Here is a 21200-nt window from a genome sequence, read left to right as displayed (position 1 = left end):
CTCCTTTCAAGGTGAACTCTAAAAACCCTTGGTTTAGCATCACTGCAAAGCTAATAAATTCTGTATTCTGCTGGTATATAAAAAAAAGTCTCTTACTACAATTGCTTATTTATACTGCCTCAGATATGCCAATATAACTGAAGTATTTTGTTGTGATTTACAGTTCAAATGACTAATCACCATAATCATTACCTTCCTTCTGGATACACAGACTGAACTGTGGTTATGCAATTTATTTTAAGTCTATTTGGCATCTTGTATGATTACCTATTAACAATGCAACGGCAGCTTGCAGAGAATTATCCCTTTGCTAAAGCAAAAAACACACAGCAGTCGTCAAAAACTCTCTGGATATACTAAAAATCATCTTTATTGCAAAAATTGCTTTGTTGTAATCCTGAAAGTTTTCTTTTTGTTGCTATTGCCCTTTCCTTCTTGCCTGTTCCCCCCTTCAGCCTTCAATATGCTTAGAAAATGTGCCTCTTTCAGGTAACTGGGCCACAATTTAGCCCTACAAGCTCCTCCACTTTCCTGTGCTCAGCAGGACCATTCATTTCCATCTCAAGCTCAGCACACACCTCACCCTGCAGGGCAGCTCACAAACAGTAACAGCCAAACCTGACAAGTCCCTTCAGCACAGACTGCAGCATTTGACCTAATTCTAAGTTCAGTGCTCAATTTAAAAAAAACCAAACCAACCAAAAACCAACCAACCAAAAAAAACCCCCAAACCAACCAAGCAACACACACCTTCAAATCTACCACCACAAAACACCAGCATACTGTGATACTTGCAAGTCAACATTCAATCTTGCTGGTATTAGGGCATTTCCTGACAGGAAATCTTCAGTGCGTCCCCTGCATCTTTCTGTAGCTTTGCCACAAGAGAAACTCTCTCCTAGACTGGTATAAAACCCTCCTGTCCCATCAGAAGCACAGGAAGAAGGACTCCTTGGGTAAAAGGGTACTGTGTTATGCTGACACACAGGACACGCACTCCCTGGCTTTGTAAGGCAGGTCACCCATAAAACAACACCACCCGTGGGCTTACAGCAGGTGACACAAACACCACTGGTGTCTCCAAGGTGTCTAATGCTTATCCCTGTGTAACGGGTACAGCTGCTTGAACTCTACATTACCCAGAAGGAAAAAGCACACAAGATAAAGACTGATTAATGAACAATCAGCATTCTGGTGCAAAATCAAATACCCATCCCGCACCAAAGCGGGTCCATGACACATGGTGTAGTCAAGGACTAAAGCTTGTCTGATAGGGACTGTGACATCAAATGTTAATTATTTGGCAACAAAGCCAGCATTTTTTAAGATGCTTGCTATAATGGAAGCTGAACAGCGTGCACTTGCACTGCAGCTTTGGCACAGCTACCAGCAACACACTGGAAGTGCAAGATCTGCAATGGAGTCAGAATGTAAAATTTCAGAGAGCTGAAGGTCGCTGTGCTCACCACGGCTGAGTTCAGTGGAGCAGCCAGTCTCACCTGGGTTCTGGTTGTAGAAGGGGCCCCCGTTGATCTGGTTCTGAAGGCTGGTCTGGGATGTGATGGACGGAGGCCGCCGATAGGGCAAAGACCCGCCGATGGTCGGGGGCGTGTGCCGAGCTGCAGGCCTGTTCATGCTGTAGAACTGAACGGGGTGACCTGGGGTACAGGGAGAAATGCCTTGGCAAAGAGAAGAATGGCGCCTGCCTTCTCTCTGCCTGCATTCAATTTCAAAGGTTTGGAAAGGTTTCTGGCTCTTTATTTTAAGACAAGCTGCATCCTAGTAGGAGTCAGCCACTTCAGCTGCCAGACTGGCAGGACACCGAACGTCTCAAGAGCAATGCGTAACAACTCTCCCAACTGCCTGCACTCAGCACCGCCTACAAAAGCCAGTAAGGAAATACAAAGGTGCTTAAGCTACAAATCTTCAAAATGAAAGAAATAATTCCTGGTTATCTATTTTAGATAATGTATTACAATAACTTCTTGTGAATTTAGCTCTTTCTAAACCTGCAAAAAACTCCCCAAAATGTCACAGTTCCGCAATTAATGTAAATTAGCAAAGCATGTATTTGGCTGTCTGAAGGAGATTTTAAAACGGCAATCTCCTCATCAAAAGGTGACACAGGACAGTGTTGTGGTTGGTAAGTGTGACACACTGCAACTTCAGCACATGAGAAAATAAAAAGTGTAGCACTGAGACAAGGAAGTTGTAATATACACCCTGTGTACCACATATGAAAACAAAACGCTTTAATAACAGTCTGCATAATAAAAACTTGTATTTTACCTAATCCTGAACACAAAAATCTGCATTTTTTATCAGTTCATTAAAGGGTGACTTGTAATTTGACAGCACTGAAGAAACCAGTTACATAAATTATACTTTGCCAGATGCACTTTTTTTTTAAATTACATTTATAAGAGAATAATAAGACCCAGAATTATCAGTGCTGGTTCCCGCCAAGCATAATTATTCTATGAGAGTCTCAGTACCCAAACAGAAATAAAATCATGATTTAGTACATTGTATAAATGTAAAAATAATAAAATTACAAAATTAAATGATTACCGTTCATAAAATCAGCACACCTTGAATTGTCTACCGCAACCATGACCTTACAGCTGGTTATTAGCAGATATTTTCTAGTTATAATTAAACTTTTTTTAAAACTATGAATCACTGCCGCTGAAGTAACTTTGCAAAGCCTTGGCTCATGATCACATCTGGGTTCATCTGCCCAGCAGCTGGAGCAGACACTCACCTGCAGAGGGTGTGGAAGAAACAGCAGGGGGAGTTGGAGAGGTGAAGCCATCAGCAAGGGGCTGAGCTCCTGCAGCAGCAGCAGCAGCATCTGGGGCAGCGGAGGAAGGGGCAGGAGGAGCAGGAGGAGTGGGGGCAGGAGCAGAGGTAGCAGGAAGGGGAGAAGTGCCAGCTGAGCCAGCAGGGGCTAAGTGAAGAGAGGACGAAGAGGTGGAGTTAATAAGGAGACATGTTAGCAAGGATTAGAAAAGCCTCTGACTATTCAGTGTTAGCTATTTATTAGCTGCACAGTATTTCAGAATGCACGGGATGAGAAAACAATGGAGCTGTTAAAGAAAGGCTCACTCCTGTGTAGATGGTAAATGAGGATCAAGCAAATCCACTTCTTTCCAGGTCTGAAGGGAACACAACCCAAAACTTTTCAGTGAAAGCCATTACTTTTGAAAGATGTCTTTGCAATGTTTTATTTATACTCCAATCTCTAGCATGGCTGTCTTTAACTTTTGTATGAATTAGAAAATATAAAGAAACCAAAAAATTTCCAGCTCTTTGTTTCAGAAGCATGTATTTCGCTGCAAGCCAACTACAGGCTTTTCTTCACTGAAAAGGCTGAGCAAAGGAAAAAGAAGTACTAAAACACCTCCTACTTCTGGAAAGTCTGGGACCATTGCATTGAGGAACTATCTCTTTGTGACAATTAAGTTACTCGAGATTTACTCTGTGCCTTCCTCTCATTCCAATTTTCTAAAAAAATGCTTCTATGTATCTGCATAAACAGCCAATGAAAAAAACCCCATTTATTTGCTTAAAAGGACAAGTGAGAAATGTCCCTCAGCCCACTGAAAAAGGTGCTGTGTCCTACCTTGTTACATGCAGGCAGCCAGGCAAAAAATTCTGATGAACAAATTAATACATAAAAGGAACACTACAGCACATCAGATACTCTCAGAGAAGATACTATTTGATTCAAACTCGTATTATCAATAGCAATGAACTCTGGGCTTCCCCCTTGGAGTTTAGGAAACTGCAAATGCTCAACGTTAACAATGAGGCAGAAGGAGGAAAAAGGAGTTTCCATTTACCTGGATAGACACTAGGAGGAGATGGTGTGGGAACAGCAATGGGAACACCTACACTTCCACTTCCACTGTTCTCTCGACTGCTGCTCCGACTGCTTGGGTGGCTTCCTCCACTACTGCCACTGCTGCTGTAAGAAATCAAAGTAACCAGGGTATGAATGTGCTGCTGCTCATGCTGAAACGTAAGATCCCCCGCAGAGCATCTTATGAAATCAAGAGAAGTAACAGGGAACAAGAGAAAAGAAACAAGGATGCTATAAACCTATATAAAGCTGGGCTTTCCTAAAACTCTCCACTTTGACTACAACACAAGAGTGTTTTTAAAAGTTAGTGAATTTGCCAAAAATGAAGCACTTCCAGAACATTGTTTAAAGCACATCATTCCAGGGTTGTTGAGCCCCTACAGAGCAAATATAAACCTTTTTCCTAGAAATTTAAAACTTATACAGTGCTTAGAATGTGATTTGTATGCTTTCATATGAGACTACTAAAGACTAAAAGTTGTAAGAGAGTAAAAGTCAGATTTTTTTTATCTTTTAAGTTCACATGTTTAGCCATCCTCAAGTACTTACTATGTTTAAAAAGTAAAGATTTCAAGGAAAGTATTTAGAGCTATCACATCATGAAACTATCCTAGAGAAAACACTAGTCTTCTGCTAGTCTAATGCAGTTTAGCTTTACTCTGTGTTTGAAGTTATCAATATCCCCAAAACACTATGCTACAATTCCAGCTACTCAATCTATAAACATTGAAGACTGTTCAAAAATGTCAAGTGTAAGCATCTGAGCAGCCTTTCAACATTTAGAAGGCAAGTTCTGTACGAAGTCTTCCCCCGGTTCGGTAATCATTTAATAAAATAGTATCACAATCTACGTCCTTGAAAGACTTCACAACCTTAGTAGTTCATGAAGCGCTCTAAGTGACAGCACTGAAACCGAGGCGGGCAGGGGATCTAGCGAATGACATTAACCCGACGCCCGGCTGTGGTTCTGTGAGCGCTCCTTCCCATCAGTGCACAGACGCAGGAGGGAGTTTCCCAGCAGAGGGAGGTGCCCCGGGCCAGGCCGGTACCTGTAGGTGCGGTTGCGCTGGTTCACCGAGGCCGTTCTGACGGGGCTCTGCTGGGCCGGGGCCATGGTGCGCGTCGGGCTGGGCACGTAATCGTTGGGCACCACCGGCGGCCGCACCGGCTCCAGCGTGCGGTACGGGGAGTGCCGCCTGCACCGAAAGCACACGCCACGGGTCAGGGAAACGCACACGAAACCAGGGACCTCGCGCTCTCACTCACAGCTACGTACTAATCGGGAATGGGAGCTTTAAGAATGGGCTGCTTCTGTAACTGTGCAGTACTTATTTTGTAGGATGAGGGGAAAAAAAAAAACAATTAAGGATGTTCTTCAGGTACTTCTGCCCATCAGTAAACTCCGTGTTGCACAACCCATTCTTGTTTTAAAGGCAAGCCATTATCTTGCATTAAAATAAAGCACCTCGTTCTGTATATTTATACATAATCACACACCAGCTAGCAGCATTCATCCCACTTCTACCGCATTTTCCTAAGGTCAAAATCAGGTTCATAGACTTCCCAGGAAAGTACTTTCATCAAGCACAGCACAAATAATTAATGAAATGAAAAAATCATTTTTCAGTTGTTTAGTGGCAAAAGCCACAGCTAATAACATTTTAGTCTAAAGTTTGTAACTAAGTGTTCTGCACTGAGAAAAAGGTTCCTGTTGGGAAAGGCTGACGATGCCCACCATATTCTGGCAGCAGCACACTAACAAAGACATGATCAGTATTAAGAGGATGCAGATGTAACACTCTTGGCCTTTGTGAATGGTGAAAATAAAGCCATGAAACCTTTCCCAGTACAGAAAAAGAAAGAGTCTTCCCTCTTTTCCCTTCTGTTCACCCACTCAGTGACTGCACTTACCCAATAGTTCCTTTTCCTGACATGGGTGGACTTGGTGGCTTCTGGGTGGGTGGTGTTGTGCGAGGCAGCCCACCCATCTTCATATTCTGGGTGCTGACCTGCATGGAAGAACGGGGACAAAAACGGCCTTCACTGAGCTCAGGGTCCAGGGGAGAGACACTGAGATGCCTTTAGCAATTATCTCTAAGTAGGGGAAGGTTTAAACAAACAAAGAAAAATTGAGAGGCCATGCGTTTTATATGCAATTTCCACTCCGCTAGAAGTCAAGAGTTGCGCTCAAAGGACTCTTTATTACATAGTTCTTAGAAATTGTACAAAAAAGTGAATTTGCCTTCAGGCTATCACATAAACATTAAATCCCTGAGAATACAAACACTGCACCTAACTTGGCTGAACCTCCCAGTCACCTTTTGAGGAAAAGGCAGTTATTCCACATGGCACTACCAAATGATAAATCTGCAAAAAAAATTTTGAATACTGTTTAAAAATACTAAGGCTTATCTAATAGGCCACAATCTAATGTGATTTATACAGATACGGAGAAGTCAAAGTAATCTATAAATATGATCTAATAATGTTTTAATGTTTTCACAGCTAATAAACACTTTTAAAGATACTTACTTTAAATATTAGTTACATATATTTAAACATACAGAGAAACCTATTTTGAGAAAAACACAAAGGTGTGTTGTTCCCCCCCAATTAAGTCTGTAGTAATTTCATCTCTGAGAGTTAATAAATACATGCCCAGAGAGAAAAATATTTAGCAGTGATGTGATATAACTGCGCTCGTCCACTTCCCCTCTGTCAGGTTAAAATAATAATGAAGTAAATTTTACATAAAATAATTTACTCTAACTTATTTCAAAAACTCATTAGTATTCCTGACTGATTGATTAATCTCAGAATTGTAAACAACTGTTACCAATGTGCATTTTTGCTTCTCTGTAGTCTGCCAGCCAAGCAAAATTTCCTCAATGCACGCATCCTTACAGGAATCAGTACACGGTCTCTGCTTACAAAACAGCTCGGATTTACGACTGCCTGAGCTATTGCTGAGGCACAGAGATACTCAGCAAACCTAAACAAGTGTGCTCACATCCCTCTCTCTGTTCTTCCTGTCACGCTCTGCCTCACAGAGTTTCTTTCTAAAATCTAAGTCTTGGCTACTGCCCCCACCTCCCAAAGAAAAATGAAACAGCAATCAAGGCACTCAAGAGTATTTGCAGACATCCTTGAAGGCAAATTACTCCTTCAAAATTTGACTCTAACAACTCATTTAAAACCTTGGCAACGTTTAGATTGGTGAATTGATAAATATTGACAACGGTGCAAAGAGTAATACATTCAGTATTCTAATCCACTGAGACTCGATTCTCTGGCTCTAAATAATCCCAGTCCTATCACATTTTCAATCTGCAGGGAGGAAAAGAAAATCCAAGCATTGGAAGGGGTACTTTGTCAGATTCAAAAACAGATGTTTGGACTCAGTTATGCAAGTGTACTCCATAATGTCAATTTAAGACAAAATTATTTTGCATGGCATTATAAAGTCCTTTAAGCCAACTCTAAGCAACAAGAAATCTAAAGTTAATTCAAGTGAGGGATGAGGTAAGCACTGAACTACAACTACTTGAAGGGAAAAGGGGAAGTGTAAAATGAAATACATTTTATTCTATACACGTAACATTTAAGAAATAGCAAAATCTGAATTTTTTTTTAAAGTTGCAGCACCCCCTGTATTTCCTTTCATTAAACATGCCTGTTTCACCCACCTACCTACTTGAGTCTTCAAAAGAAACCAACCAAACAAACAAAATCCACCTTAATTAAATGCTCACTGAATTGTCACTTGCTGTATTTCAAACAGCCCACTCAGCCTCCGCTCTTGGATGTCTTTAGATGCCAGACCAATCTGTGTGCTCCTGAGTAGTCCATTTAGGGGTTTTAACTGGCTACACTATTGTTCGTGACGAGATGATGTAACCACTGGCTATCACATCACAGTTCATATAAAATTCCATACATTTAATCCAAACGATGTTGGTATTATTTTATATGCAATGAACTTCTAGGCATGCCCAGGGCTCTGGCTACATGCAAAGACAGGATGGATGGCTGAGGTGGGGGATGCTGGAACATCGCACCGGGTACAGCCACAAGCGGAGGTAACGCTCGCCTCGCTAACACACAGCTCCAGCGGTGACTGCTTGATGTTTTCATGAACGCTGCAAATATAAAGATCCTTGACAAAGGATGGGAAGAAAGCTTTAGAAAATGGGGCCAAACAAAAGATGATCCCTTTTCAAGCCCAGGAACTTGGCAAAAAAACCCCATCCTTTAAAAAAACTAACCTGACAGATGAGGAAATTCACTGACAGTAGGTTTAGTTTCAGGGTCTTGGAAATTACTTTCCAACATTGAAATTGAAATGTTCAGAGAGCAAGTAATTTAAATTTACAGGGTTGTCTTCAAATCTGACAGGACTGATGGCTTTAAAATCAGCTACTCTAAGTTAAACAACCCTGTGCAAGTAACTTCCCCTTTGACTTATTGCCAAATAATCACAGAAGAGAAATTAAAAATATACAATTATTTCAACAGTTCTGATCAAAATGGACAGATCCTTGGAAATAAAAGCATGCAAGATGCTAAAAAAATCTAAAACCGCACCAACTGAGATTAAAACATTGTAATATTTACAGCTGTCTCCTTCTACGATAATTTCTACTGGAGGGGGAAGGAAGGCCATTAATGCCCCCTCTCTTCCAAACTTTACTATATTGCCTTTTCTATTTTGCACATATGGTTGTAAATACAATTTCCATACACAAATCCTCACCCACACACTTCCCTCTTACAAACATCTAAAATCTGAAGCAACCACCAGAACTCAAGGTCACATATGTATTCGCTGTCAAGTTTAAAAAATCCTTTTCCTGGAGTAAGCTGGTATTTGCCAGAAGTTGCACCATTTCAGACATCATTTCCCCTGGTTCTGCACAGCTGGAACTACCCAGATGCAGCTGATTTAATGAGAGGGTGAAAGCAGAGGAATACATCTGTCTGATGGTGGTTTGTTTGGCTGCAGGACCCCACAGGGCTGGGGCTGATTTCTAGTTTAAATCTTGCAAATCATTTTAGGAAAATGCATAGCAAAAGAGAGCCTGCAACCAGAAAGACAAAGGAGCATCTATCTGCCTTTGCTCACAACTGCACAGTTAACCAGCCAACCACTGTGTTTAGAACAGGGAAAAAAAAAAAGGGAGGCAGTAATGACTTGGGCACAAACAAAGCTCAGGAAAAAACCACAGCTGACTGATGTAAAAGCAGGAAGACAAGCCAGTAAACAGACAAGTAGGACACAGGGTCTGTGCAGAAGACATGCAGGGATTTTTCAAATAACTTTTTTTCCTCTAACACAGAAGAAAAACAAAAGAAAGTAAAAAATAATACCACGAGAAGTTGTGGAACATCAAATAATTCTTGTGAGATCTTGTTTTCTTTTTTTTTACTGGATACCTTGCAGAAGCTTTTTATAGATAAATTAGCAAGCACATGCACCACAGCAAAGTATCTTCTACTAAAGCTGTAACTTTGTCAGCACTGGAGCTGGAATTGGAAGTTTTGCTGAGGAAGAAACTAGAGAAATGACTTAAAAAGCAGATCCTTGGTAAGTAAGACATCCTAGGAAATGCTCTGGGATCCAGCCCCCACAGTAACAGCTGTAAAATGAACTGTAAAGAAGTGGATCCCTGTGGACCATTCTATTTCAAGAGGGTACAATCGTATTTCATCCAATATTTTCTATTATGGAGCTACAGCGTTAGAAAGGCACCATCTGATAACTTCAAGACACAATATGGCACTGACTAGAGCGCTCAAAAAAACTATCCTCTTAAGTTTAATTTTTTAATAATTAAAACTTAATTGGCCAATTTCTATTTTTGGCCTCTAGTTTTTCATAGATTCCAGTGATTAAAACACCATCTTTTAGTCCTACATATGACCGAGTTTCCTTCATAGCTACATTTTTATCAGCATTTAATATACTGCATTTCTTTAGCACGCCACCATATAAGGAATTTCTAGTGAAATAAATCAGCTGAGACTGATAAATTCTGCCGTTCATTCAATTTGATTCTTGGGAATATTTTCACAAGGAAAAAAAAATCACTGAACAGGAAGCACAGAAATACATAGTTGGGTAAGATATGAGAGCTGGTCTAGAGACTGCAAAAACTATTTGCATCAATGTCCTGTATTTACACAGACCTGAGGCACTTACCTGCAGAAAGCAAGCAAGCTGGGCTTTTTGGGGGTTTGGGATATTTTTGGTTGGTTGGCTGCCTTTTTTCCCCCCAAAATCCTGAATACCAGATACTCAACACAATCAAGCCTTAGGAGGAGCTACTTCTAAAGCTGGACAAAGCCAGAAATTTTTAAGTGGTGCTCTACATTCACACTGTACCTTCTAGAACTTTAAGGATGTCAAAAGAACATTTTTTTGCCCAAAATCTAGTAAGAAAAATTGTCCTATCAGTGATGTTTCACAGATTATATTCGGAAACTTCAGACAGTTCCTCGACCTTCTTGAGCAATTTTATATCCAATTACAGGAAAAAACAACCCAAGGCTGAATAAAAACTCCCTTCCCATGCCTTGCCTCATCTTGTTAATGCTACAGAGATGATGAATAGATTTTTGGCCCATCATCTGCTACCTCAAAGTAAATTTGTTTCAGGCTGTGCTCAGCCACTCAAATACTTACTGTGCATGTCTAATCAAACCATTTGCTTGTCAGCTCATTAACCAGCTTATATGGAAGTGAAATGTATAAATTTCAGCCCTGTTTTGGCAAATGACCACAAGCAGAAGCTTCAGCAAGTGAGCTTACTTGTTTTTACCACATCCACCCATGTAAAGTAATTGAAGGACCAAATCTTTTGGATACAAAAAGCCTTAAACAATGTAATTTTCAATTGATTTTCCCCTGCTTTGTGACTGAAATTTTCTTCAAAATCTGTTTAAAATTTAAGTTACTCAGACATAAATCCAATGCTACAGTCAGTCAGTTTAATATTACAGTTGTTAGGTAAGGCTAAAGGGTTTTTGCAGTCATGAAAAAGAAATGCAGGCTAAACACTTCATATCCAATCACTTTTAAGTGAAGTAAAATAACCATTCACACAGAACTGTGGTTACCAATTGCTTTTCAGTCTTCTTTCAGCCTGATGCACTGTGACTACACTGAGACAAAGAATAATCAGGTCTACTGAGAGATGCTGCGCTGCTTTTTGCCTTTTTTGTTTTCTCTTTTAAACCCTCACATTTTGCCAATGAGAAGCTGACCAACATGTTTGATTCCTCAAATCAAATTTCTAACTGAGTTCACTCTAGTAAATAAAGAAATGGTGCTATAACAAAAAATGTTCTCATTCCAAACCTATAAACAGAAAAAGTACTAACTCTGACAAGCTGTAGAAACTCTTATGGCCAATGCAGATAATGCACAGATATGTCAGTTCACGTAAACTCTGTAATTACACAATTTTAAAACTTTTCTTTAGGATAGTCATTACTTGTCTATAAATTGCAACTGCAGAGAGCAACATAGAAAATTAAGTTTGCAAATTGTTTTTTTAAGAAGACTCAGAAAACCATCATCCGATATTGTGTCCAGAATAAAACATACTCAACATCAAAAGTATTTTATCCATTTTATGTAAACAGACAGTAAAAAAAAAATATTTTGCCATTCTCAAATTAAAAACATGTAAACACCAAGTGAGTTGAAATACTGTATACCTCACACACCTTTGTAAAAAAAAATTTCAAATGACATGTGAGAATTCCCTCATAAATTAAAAGTTTTCCAGTGTTATCAGAGATGCTACATACACTTAAATACCTGACTAAAAGTACCATCTGTCCAATTTCACAGGGACGTCATGGAGATATCTACAGAAATACTTGGTTTTACAGGCAATCTCAGGAATTTGCAGGATTTTCTTTTAGCTTTTTCCAAGCACAGAAAATACTTAAAAGTATTTCACATCAACTTGGAACTTCCTTTAATTAATATACTCATTCTACATATAGGCATTCTGTGTTGTAAAATGTAGTTCCCTCGTTACAACGGTGGCACCTGCTACTAAAAAACTTCCAGTCCCTCTTTCCCCTCTCCTCCACTTCAGGAGAAGGAGGAGATCTCCATACTCCATGAAGGCTATAACCCATCTATTAATTAATGTACTATGAACTCCACCATAATATCATGTAACTTAATTTAACTCCTTGTCTAATTGATTTGATGCTTTTTATTGCTTCTGCAGCCACTAAGACTACTAACATTTAAAGAATTTGACATACTTCAGCCTGAGTTCTTTGATGCACTATTCATCTAATAGTCAACTAAATAAATCCCACCTTGTTTAACAGTTATTAAGTATTTTACACAATTATGAAATTTCAGGAACTTTTCACAGATGAGTGCCTCTGAGTATTTAAGCACAGCTATCAGTTTCTGAAAAAATTAAGAATACTGCAACTTTAAAAAATAATATACAGATTTGAATTTGTTATACACCTTTGGAGCTCATTCTCTGAGCAGTCTCACATTGAAACATGAATCCAAATCAAACCATAACTTACACCGTATATAGGATAAAAAGAATATTACACAGGGGGAGGCTCATATTCAGCTGCTGTCTACACAAGGCTAGCACAACATCCCTCCCTCATAAATGATCTGCTAGATATGCTGAGGGCTGCTAATATTTTACCACAAAGCTTTTCAAATTAACTGTGTTAACTTCCTTTCAGATACACATCAATTTACATCTTATGTAAATGCTTATCCACAGCAAGTTACTCAACAGAAGTTCCACGACACAGAAGGGAGAGCGGCTGTTTTAAACAATCAGTAGCATTGATGTCAATCATCTCCCCGTGTGTAATAATCTCAGGAGAAGAATGGAAATCCAGCCCTGGGGTTTCTTACCTTAAATCTAAGCAACCACTTAATGCATAAATGGAGCAAATAAAAGAGGTAAGGAAAAAAAGCATTGAAAGGTTAGTTGGAACTTCAGGATATGAAGAGAAAGGAAAAGAAAGAAAAAAGTTAAGCATTCAGCATTAACAAAATAATGTATCAGTAGATCATAGAAAGAGTGGTTAAAGCAGAATGTCATGAACAAAAGATCTTCAAGCTGAAACTTTTAATACACATTGACCACAAAGCCTTTAAATAATTACTTTTAAATTTAAATTCAAATGCTTGTACACTGTTTACTCAAGTTCTTACAGCGCTAACAAAAAACCAGCTTCTTTCAAAATGCATCGTGAGGTCTAGATGGATTAGCTTCAGAGATTAATTTATTTGAGCTGTCAAAGACTGACTTATCCAAGAGCCTGAGCTCATTTAAATTGTTTACATGCATTAGCACACTTACAAGTAGCTGAAATGGAAGCTTCTAACATATTAAGCTAATATATGTTCTTTTCTAGAGAATGCTGTTAGTTAACTCAATGCCATGAGATCTCTCTTGAACAAAGATCAAGAGCAAATGATGACGTCTTGTAAGAAGTCCAGCACTCTTTATGGACACTGTACCACATATCCACATTTCTGTAAGCATAAATTAGGACATTAACCAACAGCAAAATCTTACTTTAAAGCCTAAGTGCTAGCTTTTTGACACTCAGTTCTGCATCTTACTGGCACAATATCATACATCTTCCTTCTCCATAATAATTTATTTTAAAAGTACTTGTCTTTCCCTTTGAATGATCTGTTTTCAGTTCAATTCATCTAAATGTATCACTAAATTTGTTACACTTTCTGTAGCCCTGAACAGTAAATATTCAGGTAAATATTTAAATATTCAAATAAATTATTATTTAAATATTTGGATAAATAGTAGAGCATCCAGAGTGACTGATTTGTTCCATCAGTTTAGGAGAGACCCTGCTCTACCAAAAAGAAACAATCTGATTTACTAGGAAATCTCCTGTCTGAGTTTAAAGTTCTATGGATCAATTAACCAATATGGTCTCTGCCTCGTCCAGCTACACTGGAAAACCAGGTCCCCTGCACTGGCCACAGAGGCCAGGTACACTGGAAGGTCCCTCTGCAGAGACCTCAGCAGCACTGCCTGATAACTACAATGCTTTGATGCACACCCCTCTGAAGGGAACACTTATTTTCTTCCCATTCTCTTGACTAAAGAGCTCTTTGGCTGCAACAATAGGTTGGAAGACTTTGTAACTTGGGAAACATTTGAAAAAAATTGAAAGCAAGTCTCTTTCACACAAAAGATTCGGTAGATTTTTGCAGCATTGTAGCTGCAGGGAGGGAAGATGAGGAGGGACTGCTGGAATGATACAGAGGCACTCGAATTCTCTCACATCTCTTTAGAAACTGTAGTATAGAGCAACCCTTCTGAACATCATCTCCACTATGCTTCAAATTTCTGAATGGAAGGAATAAGATGCTTAAGGGCCTCTACCACTTCTCTCAGCATAGCATACTGAATTTCTCAGCCAAGAATCCTCCCTTTTATTCCCATATTATTCTGTCCAGCTTGCCATCTTTCTCAGGGGTTGCAATGAATGTCTGCTGCATCAGCATTCTGCCTGTCCTGAAAATAGGCAATTCTGGGTCCAAGTACTGGAGCAGAAGCCCTTCAGCAGAAAAAGGACAAAGAATGCAAACTGAGGAATCCTGATGCTAACTGGAACTTTAACGCTGTTTGTGCAACAACTCCTTCTGAATGCTCACCTGAATGGAAAAGTATCACAGCTCAAAAATAAAGAGCTATATATAGGCAAATTTAATGCTGCTGCCTGTTTAATTTTTTTTCCTCTCTCTTCCACAGCCAGAGCTCTCATAAACTAATCTTTAGTTGCTCAAGCAGAACAAAAACAGGTTCATAAGCACAACTGGCCAACTTTTCCCCCATCCGCAAGAGCAGTTTTTTCTTCTGTCCTAAACCCAGGATTAACCTGATTGGAGCACATTTACAATCTTAAGGATAGCATGACTTCAAGTTCTCTGATTATTGTTTCATAAGTACACAATTTCATTTTCTAGATAAGGATAGTGCATGTATCACAAACACAAGAAATGGATGTAAAACACACTCGAGTCATCATCCATTCGAGGAACTATATTCTTTCAGAAGAACATAATTCATTGCATCTTAGTATGACTCTGCTACTTGCCGGTAAGTATTGATTTAGAGCCAGTGCTAAATAAGATAGTGCTGCAGAGCAATTAAAAACTATTCTTTAATGAGTTCTAAAATGATCTCCCTAAAACAAAAAGTGATGATTAAAATATCAGCAACAGCAATCCTACAGGTTAATGTGTTCCATCCATATCCAGAAGGAGATATGCTGACCTGCATAAATTAAAAAATTGGTAGCAGGTTTTAACACACAACTGGTAATAATCTCCTGGTCAAATCTGTAGTTATTAAAGTTGGGTATGCTTTTTTGTTTGTCCTTTTTAAATTCTGTTCAGAGGTTGATTCTTTGGGTAAGAAATGGGGGGAAGGAGACTTTCTATTAATAAACAGGATGTTGAAAAAACATCTTAAGTAAATTTTACCTTAAGTAATATTGCTTGGGAAAGTTATTTAAATCAAACTGCTCCAAACTTGAATTTTAAAAGTTAGGTTAAACAACCTATTGCCATGTAAATGGCCATCCAAACAGACAAATCAAATAGGACAACAGAGATAACCTAATCCAGTTACAAGTCAAGCAAAAGAACTTCTGGTGTACTTTGACTGGAAGAAGCATCTTACCTTACAGCTACTTAGCACGTTTACAGATCTGTTAGTCTGCCTTGTAAAAATGACATCACTTTGTGTTGTTTACCTTTCATTTCCCAGAACTTTAATACTGTCAGTGTTCTCATTTCTGTACTTGTTTTCCTGGCAGCACAAGTTAACAATGAACTCACACCTGCTAAGACTGTGTTTATATTCAGGATGTGCTTTTAAAAAGGCATATTTAACCTCACACATGATATTACTGCTGCTGTGTATATCTAACAGCCAGTTGTGTCTCAGTCTGATCTCTGCCCCGAAATTCCTTCTTTTTTCCTAATCTTGAAAGGGAAGACCAGCTGGCTTTAAATTTGGCAGTAATATTCCCATCCCAAAACCCCATATGGCACAAAAGTTGTAGAGCGCTCCCTTTAACAAAGAACATCACTGGGTTTGTGCATAACTGACCCTGGCAGAAAGAAGAAAAGGGAGCCCAAAACACTTCTCATGCAAACCCTTCCTTTGCACAAGCATCAAAGTAAACCAATGGCAATCACAGTTGGATCACACCCTGTGTGCTAACTCAGGCAGAAAAGTGACGGTCGTTAGCCCTTCAGTCCCCACGTATGACCCTGGCAACTGACTGAACCAGTAACAGCAGCATCACACAAGTTGATATTCAGAATCAGTTTAAAAGGTGAGACTCACAGTTCCAATCAGAAATCAGATTCAGTGAGTTTGCAACATTTAGAAACACTGGGGCAAAGAGAAGGGGAAGGCACAACTGGAAATCGGACAGGACTCCTCTCATGTTTATAGACACATTGTCCAGGCAAGGAGAAACTGGTATATTACCATGAAAAGCATCGGGTTATTTTGAAAATATACAAAGACAATGAATTTGCAGTTTGGCTGTTTTAACAATATCACCTACCTTCACTCCATGTCCAATATCATCTAGAATTGTATAATCAATAGGTTTCCTGATGTAGCGAACTGGTCGCTCCAAGTTAGCTGGTGCAATGATTTTGTGAGTTCTTGAGGTGTTTTTGTTTGTAGTCAAGATACCAATTTCTCTTCTAGCAACTTTCTCTTTGTGAATGTCCACCGTCTACAAAAGACGCAGTGTATTTACTAACAGTGGTATGCATTGGAACACAGAGTCAGTATTAAAAAAAAATTAAATCAGTTCTAATGTTTCAAAGATCTCTACACTGTACTACACACATCACTACATATACTTGATTACATCATCTTTCTTCAACTTACTGCTGAATTTGCCACCTCTAAAACCACACTAATAGCTGGGGGCTCTTTGGGATTTTTGTTACCCTTGTTCTTTCAGTTTCACAAAACAACTTCTTCTTTCCATTCTTAGTAGTTCACATGAATTTACTGACACAGTTTCATAAGATTCCTTCACTTATCCTTTTTTATTTTACAACTGCTCTCTAAGCTTGTCTTTGACATAGGCTCCAGCTAGATGAAGCGTAAGGATGCCTTCCCAAACCTTAATTTAAAGACCTGAAAAAACAAACCATAAGCATGTTTTCTTACACTGTAAAAGTTTGCTAAATTAGGACTGGTAATCCTATGATAGAATAAAATTTCCCTTCGACAAATCAAAAAGGTCATTACAACTCACTCATCACAAAGCAATGATTAGATTTTAGAATGTGTTCCATACTAATTTATCCACAATGAAGCCAGAGGTTAAGCCCATTGCCTTCCCTTTGGATGCCTAGGGCCAACACTGGAAATCCCTCCCTTTATATGCTAAAATCAGTACTACAGGGGAATCATTGGTGTAAGACAAAGTCCTGCTGAAAATTCATTGCCTAAAAATATATACATGAATCTTGTTAGGTAAGAAGAGTAAGAAAATCCTACCAAAAAGTCCACTTATATCTTCCAGGAAAATATAATCTCTTAAAGCATGGGCCATGGAGTTCCTTGCCTTATTTAAACCAAAAATAATTGCTTGTTCACAAAACAGCTTTCAAAATAAGGAAACTTGCTAAACTGTGAACAAAAGTTTTAGCTACAGGATAAAAAAACAAAGGTAAAAACAGCCAGAACCACCACCATAAGGATTTCTAAACACTCACAGATTTCCTGTTACCACTTCAGTGATCGTGAATGGCACCAGAAACACTTTTCACAGTTTTGAATCAGGCTTTGTAGTAACTGGGGAACAGGTGCAAATGAGAACTCATTTTCATAACACATTTTTGCCTATTTTATTTTTCTGTGGGCAGGCACCGGGGCAGTGGGGTTGGCTACACAGTTTTACCCTGCTGTTTGTGCTACTGATAGCAAAACAAGCTAATGGAACCTGTGCCACCTTGAACAATCATCACATCCTTTAAAATTACAAAAAATATTTTAGAAACCCCAACCAACCCCCAAACTACTTCCAAGAAGTTGTTTCTTTGCATTATTTCCAGGGAAGGATTTCCACAAATATCTGGGACATTGTATGTGAGCCGACAGTACTATCATCAAGACTTCCTAGTATTTCCCAGAAATATTTTCAAGATTTTGTAACTTCGCTAAAATAAAGCACTGACTACAGTTTTGTCATGCACATTCTACCAGCTATAGTTTCACCTGCCTAGAACTCCAAGGTTTCCACTATAGGTACATAACTATTTCTCAAAATAAAGCTACAGGAAAGTAGATTTTAAGGTCAAAGTGTGCTGGCAAATCTCTATTTGGAAAAGAGTTGTTGCACAATGATTTGAAATTTGATAGGGGTAGTTAAACTATCAGGGACACCCACACAAAAGCCCACCCAGATGTGGCCAATATATAAATAAATTCTGCAGAAATTCACAATTCACACTAGTGTAACAGAAACACATGTATTTCCCCGAGATGACCAGGACTATACAACCACCAATACAGCAGTGCAGATCACATCTTCACAGCTCTTAGTGCTCTATTTATGGTACAAGCACAAGTGCAAACAGAGCACACCAACATCTTCCAGGCCAAAGTACCTGAAGTACACCATTCTCCATCGGGGCGAAGATCTCATTTTCCATCTTAGACTTTTATCCCTTCTCTGTGCCAGGCCTTTGCTTTTGCAGCATAGGGAATAGGAGCACATTCTGGAGAAGATGGTCTACAGACCCCTCATCTCACAGTCAGAGGGCACATACTGTCTTAAGAAGCTCAAGACATGTGATGGCAACAACTTGGGAGGACAGTTTCATGTTTGATACTCCTGACAAATTCAATCTCTACTGCAGACTTTATCTGCGGTCTAGACGTGTCACTCGAGAACTGCAGAGACACAACTCTTATGTTCTCTATCTCACAGGCCCCTAATACCCGTTGCTAGGATGTTAAAAAACTTTGGCTGCAACAGGAGCTGCGCTTCAGGATGTACTGGAACATCAAAATCTTATGGGTCTGAATCTGGTCCTTCAAAACCAGTTCCATGCCTTGGGTATCGCACTCAATCCACAAATCAAAAAGGAAGTTCTTAGTGCAGGGTTGGGAAGATGATTTCTCACTTCCTATTTCAAGTGCTAGAAGAACTCTGCAGCTTTGAATATGTTCTTTCAGTACTTTCTTATGTAATTATCTACTAATACAATGCAAGTACAGATATTTAATGCTCACATTACTGTAGCAATGGTATCCTGGCACTGTGCAAAGCCGTTCCCACAAATGAAGAGTGGGTTTTCAATAGGAGCCACAAGTACAACCAGCTTCCTTAAGGACTATGGTGATCGTGACTACATGTTACTACAGTAACAAAGAATGAAGCGCATAAAACCTAATTAAAACCTGAAGCACAGCTGGTGGGATTTCTCTTGCATTATGATGCAGAACATCTCTTTTAACGTGAATAGCAATGGAATGACTAAAAGTATACAAACTGCATCTAATTCTGGTCCAGGCACCTAAAATGGTATTGAAAAGCATTATGCTGGCAGTTTTCCAATCATTTCATTTTCTTGTTTCGTAGACTATGGAAGTCATGAGATCCTAATACACCCATAAAATAGCACAAAGGAACACCGCAGTATTCCATTAGTAGAGGAGGCAACAAAGATTAACCTGCTACTGAAGAAAATGAAAACATTTATTGTCAACACACAGGTAATTATTACCTCCAATACTAACATAAATCCCTTCTCAAGGCAGGAGAATGCACAAAGAAATGTTTACTCATCAGTTTAGAAAGTTCTAATGAGAAGTTTTGGGGGTTAGAGCTGGACTAACAAAACACCTTCCTTGAGAACTCTGTTAGGAAAAGAAGATGGGATACACTTCTACAACTTAATACCCTGTTTTCTGACAAGAAACTTTGGACATCTGACAGTATTATTATGCTTTTAAAAATTTGTTTCACCTAGCTCTATCAGGTTTGGCAAGAGCTTTTAACTGACAGTTTGTTAGAGATTAGGCTCATTATTATCATCTTTTCAAATGCTTTCCAAGACCCCTGCAATAGCCAAGGGAGAGCATAAGGGGGAAAATAAGTATGAACCATTGCATTTTTTTTCTATTTTCTGGCCATTTTGAAACATCAGGTTTTCATCCTGAATTCAACAAAGCCAGTCTCAAGCTCTGCAAATATTAAAACAAAAAAAACCGCATGAAATAATTTCTGGTAAAGCTAATACTACTTACAAGTTCACTTAAAAGTCACTGAACTCATGAGTTTTGAGAAATACTCTCTTCTACAGGTAAATAAAATTTCTCAAAGTATTAAGTTAGCATTTAACTAACTTAAATTAGTTTTGCCTGGGACAGAGCTAATTTTCTTTGCAGTATGGGTCAATGTTTTGGATTTGTGCTGTAAACAGAGCTGATAACTCCAGGATGTTTTAGGCACTGCTGAGCAGCGACTGCAGAGTCCAGGCCTTTCCTGCCCCCATCCCTCCCACCCCTGGGTAGCCCTGGGTGCACCGGAAGCTGGGAAGGGCACCAGAAGCTGGGAAGGGCACCAGAAGCTGGGAAGGGCACCAGAAGCTGGGAAGGGCACCAGAAGCTGGGAAGGGCACCAGAAGCTGGCCCTGCTGCCCCAGGGGACAAGGCTGCCTGCGGCCCCAGGGGCAGCGACCCCGCGCTGGGGGAGCCCGGCCGGGCCCTGTGCCCGGGGACTGCCGGGGCAGCGCTGGGCTGGTGCTGGGAAACTGCTTCCCTTGGCAGCCTTTCTTCTGGGCTTTGGGCTCCCTCTTAAATATTCATTTCTATATTATTGTTATCGCCATCGTTATTAAACTGTACATCCCTCAACCCACAAGTTTTCTCCCTTTTACCCTTCTGATTTTCTACCCAAAGCCTGGTGGGGGGAGTGAGTGAGCAGCCATGCAGTGCTCAGTTGCCAGCTGGTGTCAAACCACAACAGCATGTTGAAAGTCTGAATTACAGTGAAATTTCAGAGATAAGAGTCTCCAAAAGCCTTAATTTTTTCCTCTTCTCAAGCCATTCTCATTTAAATTTATAAATTATCAGTCTGTTAGTCTAGGCTTTTAAAATTCAGTTTCAAAATCTTATAAGAAAATGTTGCTTAAATATAGTATCGCTGGACTTTTATTAATCTTATTAATTTGATGCAATTCAAACTAATTGCAAATTACCTTGAAAACTGGATGATAACTTTAAAATTAGTAACTGTCTAAATTTGA

At 39.4% G+C, this 21200-nt stretch overlaps 1 protein-coding gene across 18 annotated transcripts in view; it reads right to left on the bottom strand.

Annotated features, from left to right (window-relative positions):
• Window positions 1–21200, bottom strand: part of ABI2 (abl interactor 2) — a 65010-nt gene that overhangs the window by 13027 nt on the left and 30783 nt on the right. For 2 of the 18 annotated variants that reach the window (XM_040068995.2, XM_040068998.2), the window contains exons 3-9: window positions 16487–16663; window positions 12780–12797; window positions 5777–5874; window positions 4915–5061; window positions 3846–3970; window positions 2765–2950; window positions 1500–1658 (exon numbers count right to left, since the gene is read on the bottom strand). In XM_040068995.2, coding sequence (XP_039924929.1) covers window positions 1500–1658; window positions 2765–2950; window positions 3846–3970; window positions 4915–5061; window positions 5777–5874; window positions 12780–12797; window positions 16487–16663 — 910 coding nt within the window. The remainder of the gene's footprint in view (window positions 1–1499; window positions 1659–2764; window positions 2951–3845; window positions 3971–4914; window positions 5062–5776; window positions 5875–12779; window positions 12798–16486; window positions 16664–21200) is intronic. The other 16 variants (XM_040068996.2, XM_040069000.2, XM_040069004.2 and 13 more) reach the window with 9 other exon arrangements.

Source organism: Hirundo rustica, chromosome 7, assembly GCF_015227805.2.
Source record: "Hirundo rustica isolate bHirRus1 chromosome 7, bHirRus1.pri.v3, whole genome shotgun sequence".
Lineage (NCBI taxonomy): Eukaryota > Metazoa > Chordata > Aves > Passeriformes > Hirundinidae > Hirundo > Hirundo rustica.
The sequence above is the reverse complement of the archived record's forward strand: the minus strand, read 5'-3'. Positions and strand labels throughout refer to the sequence as shown.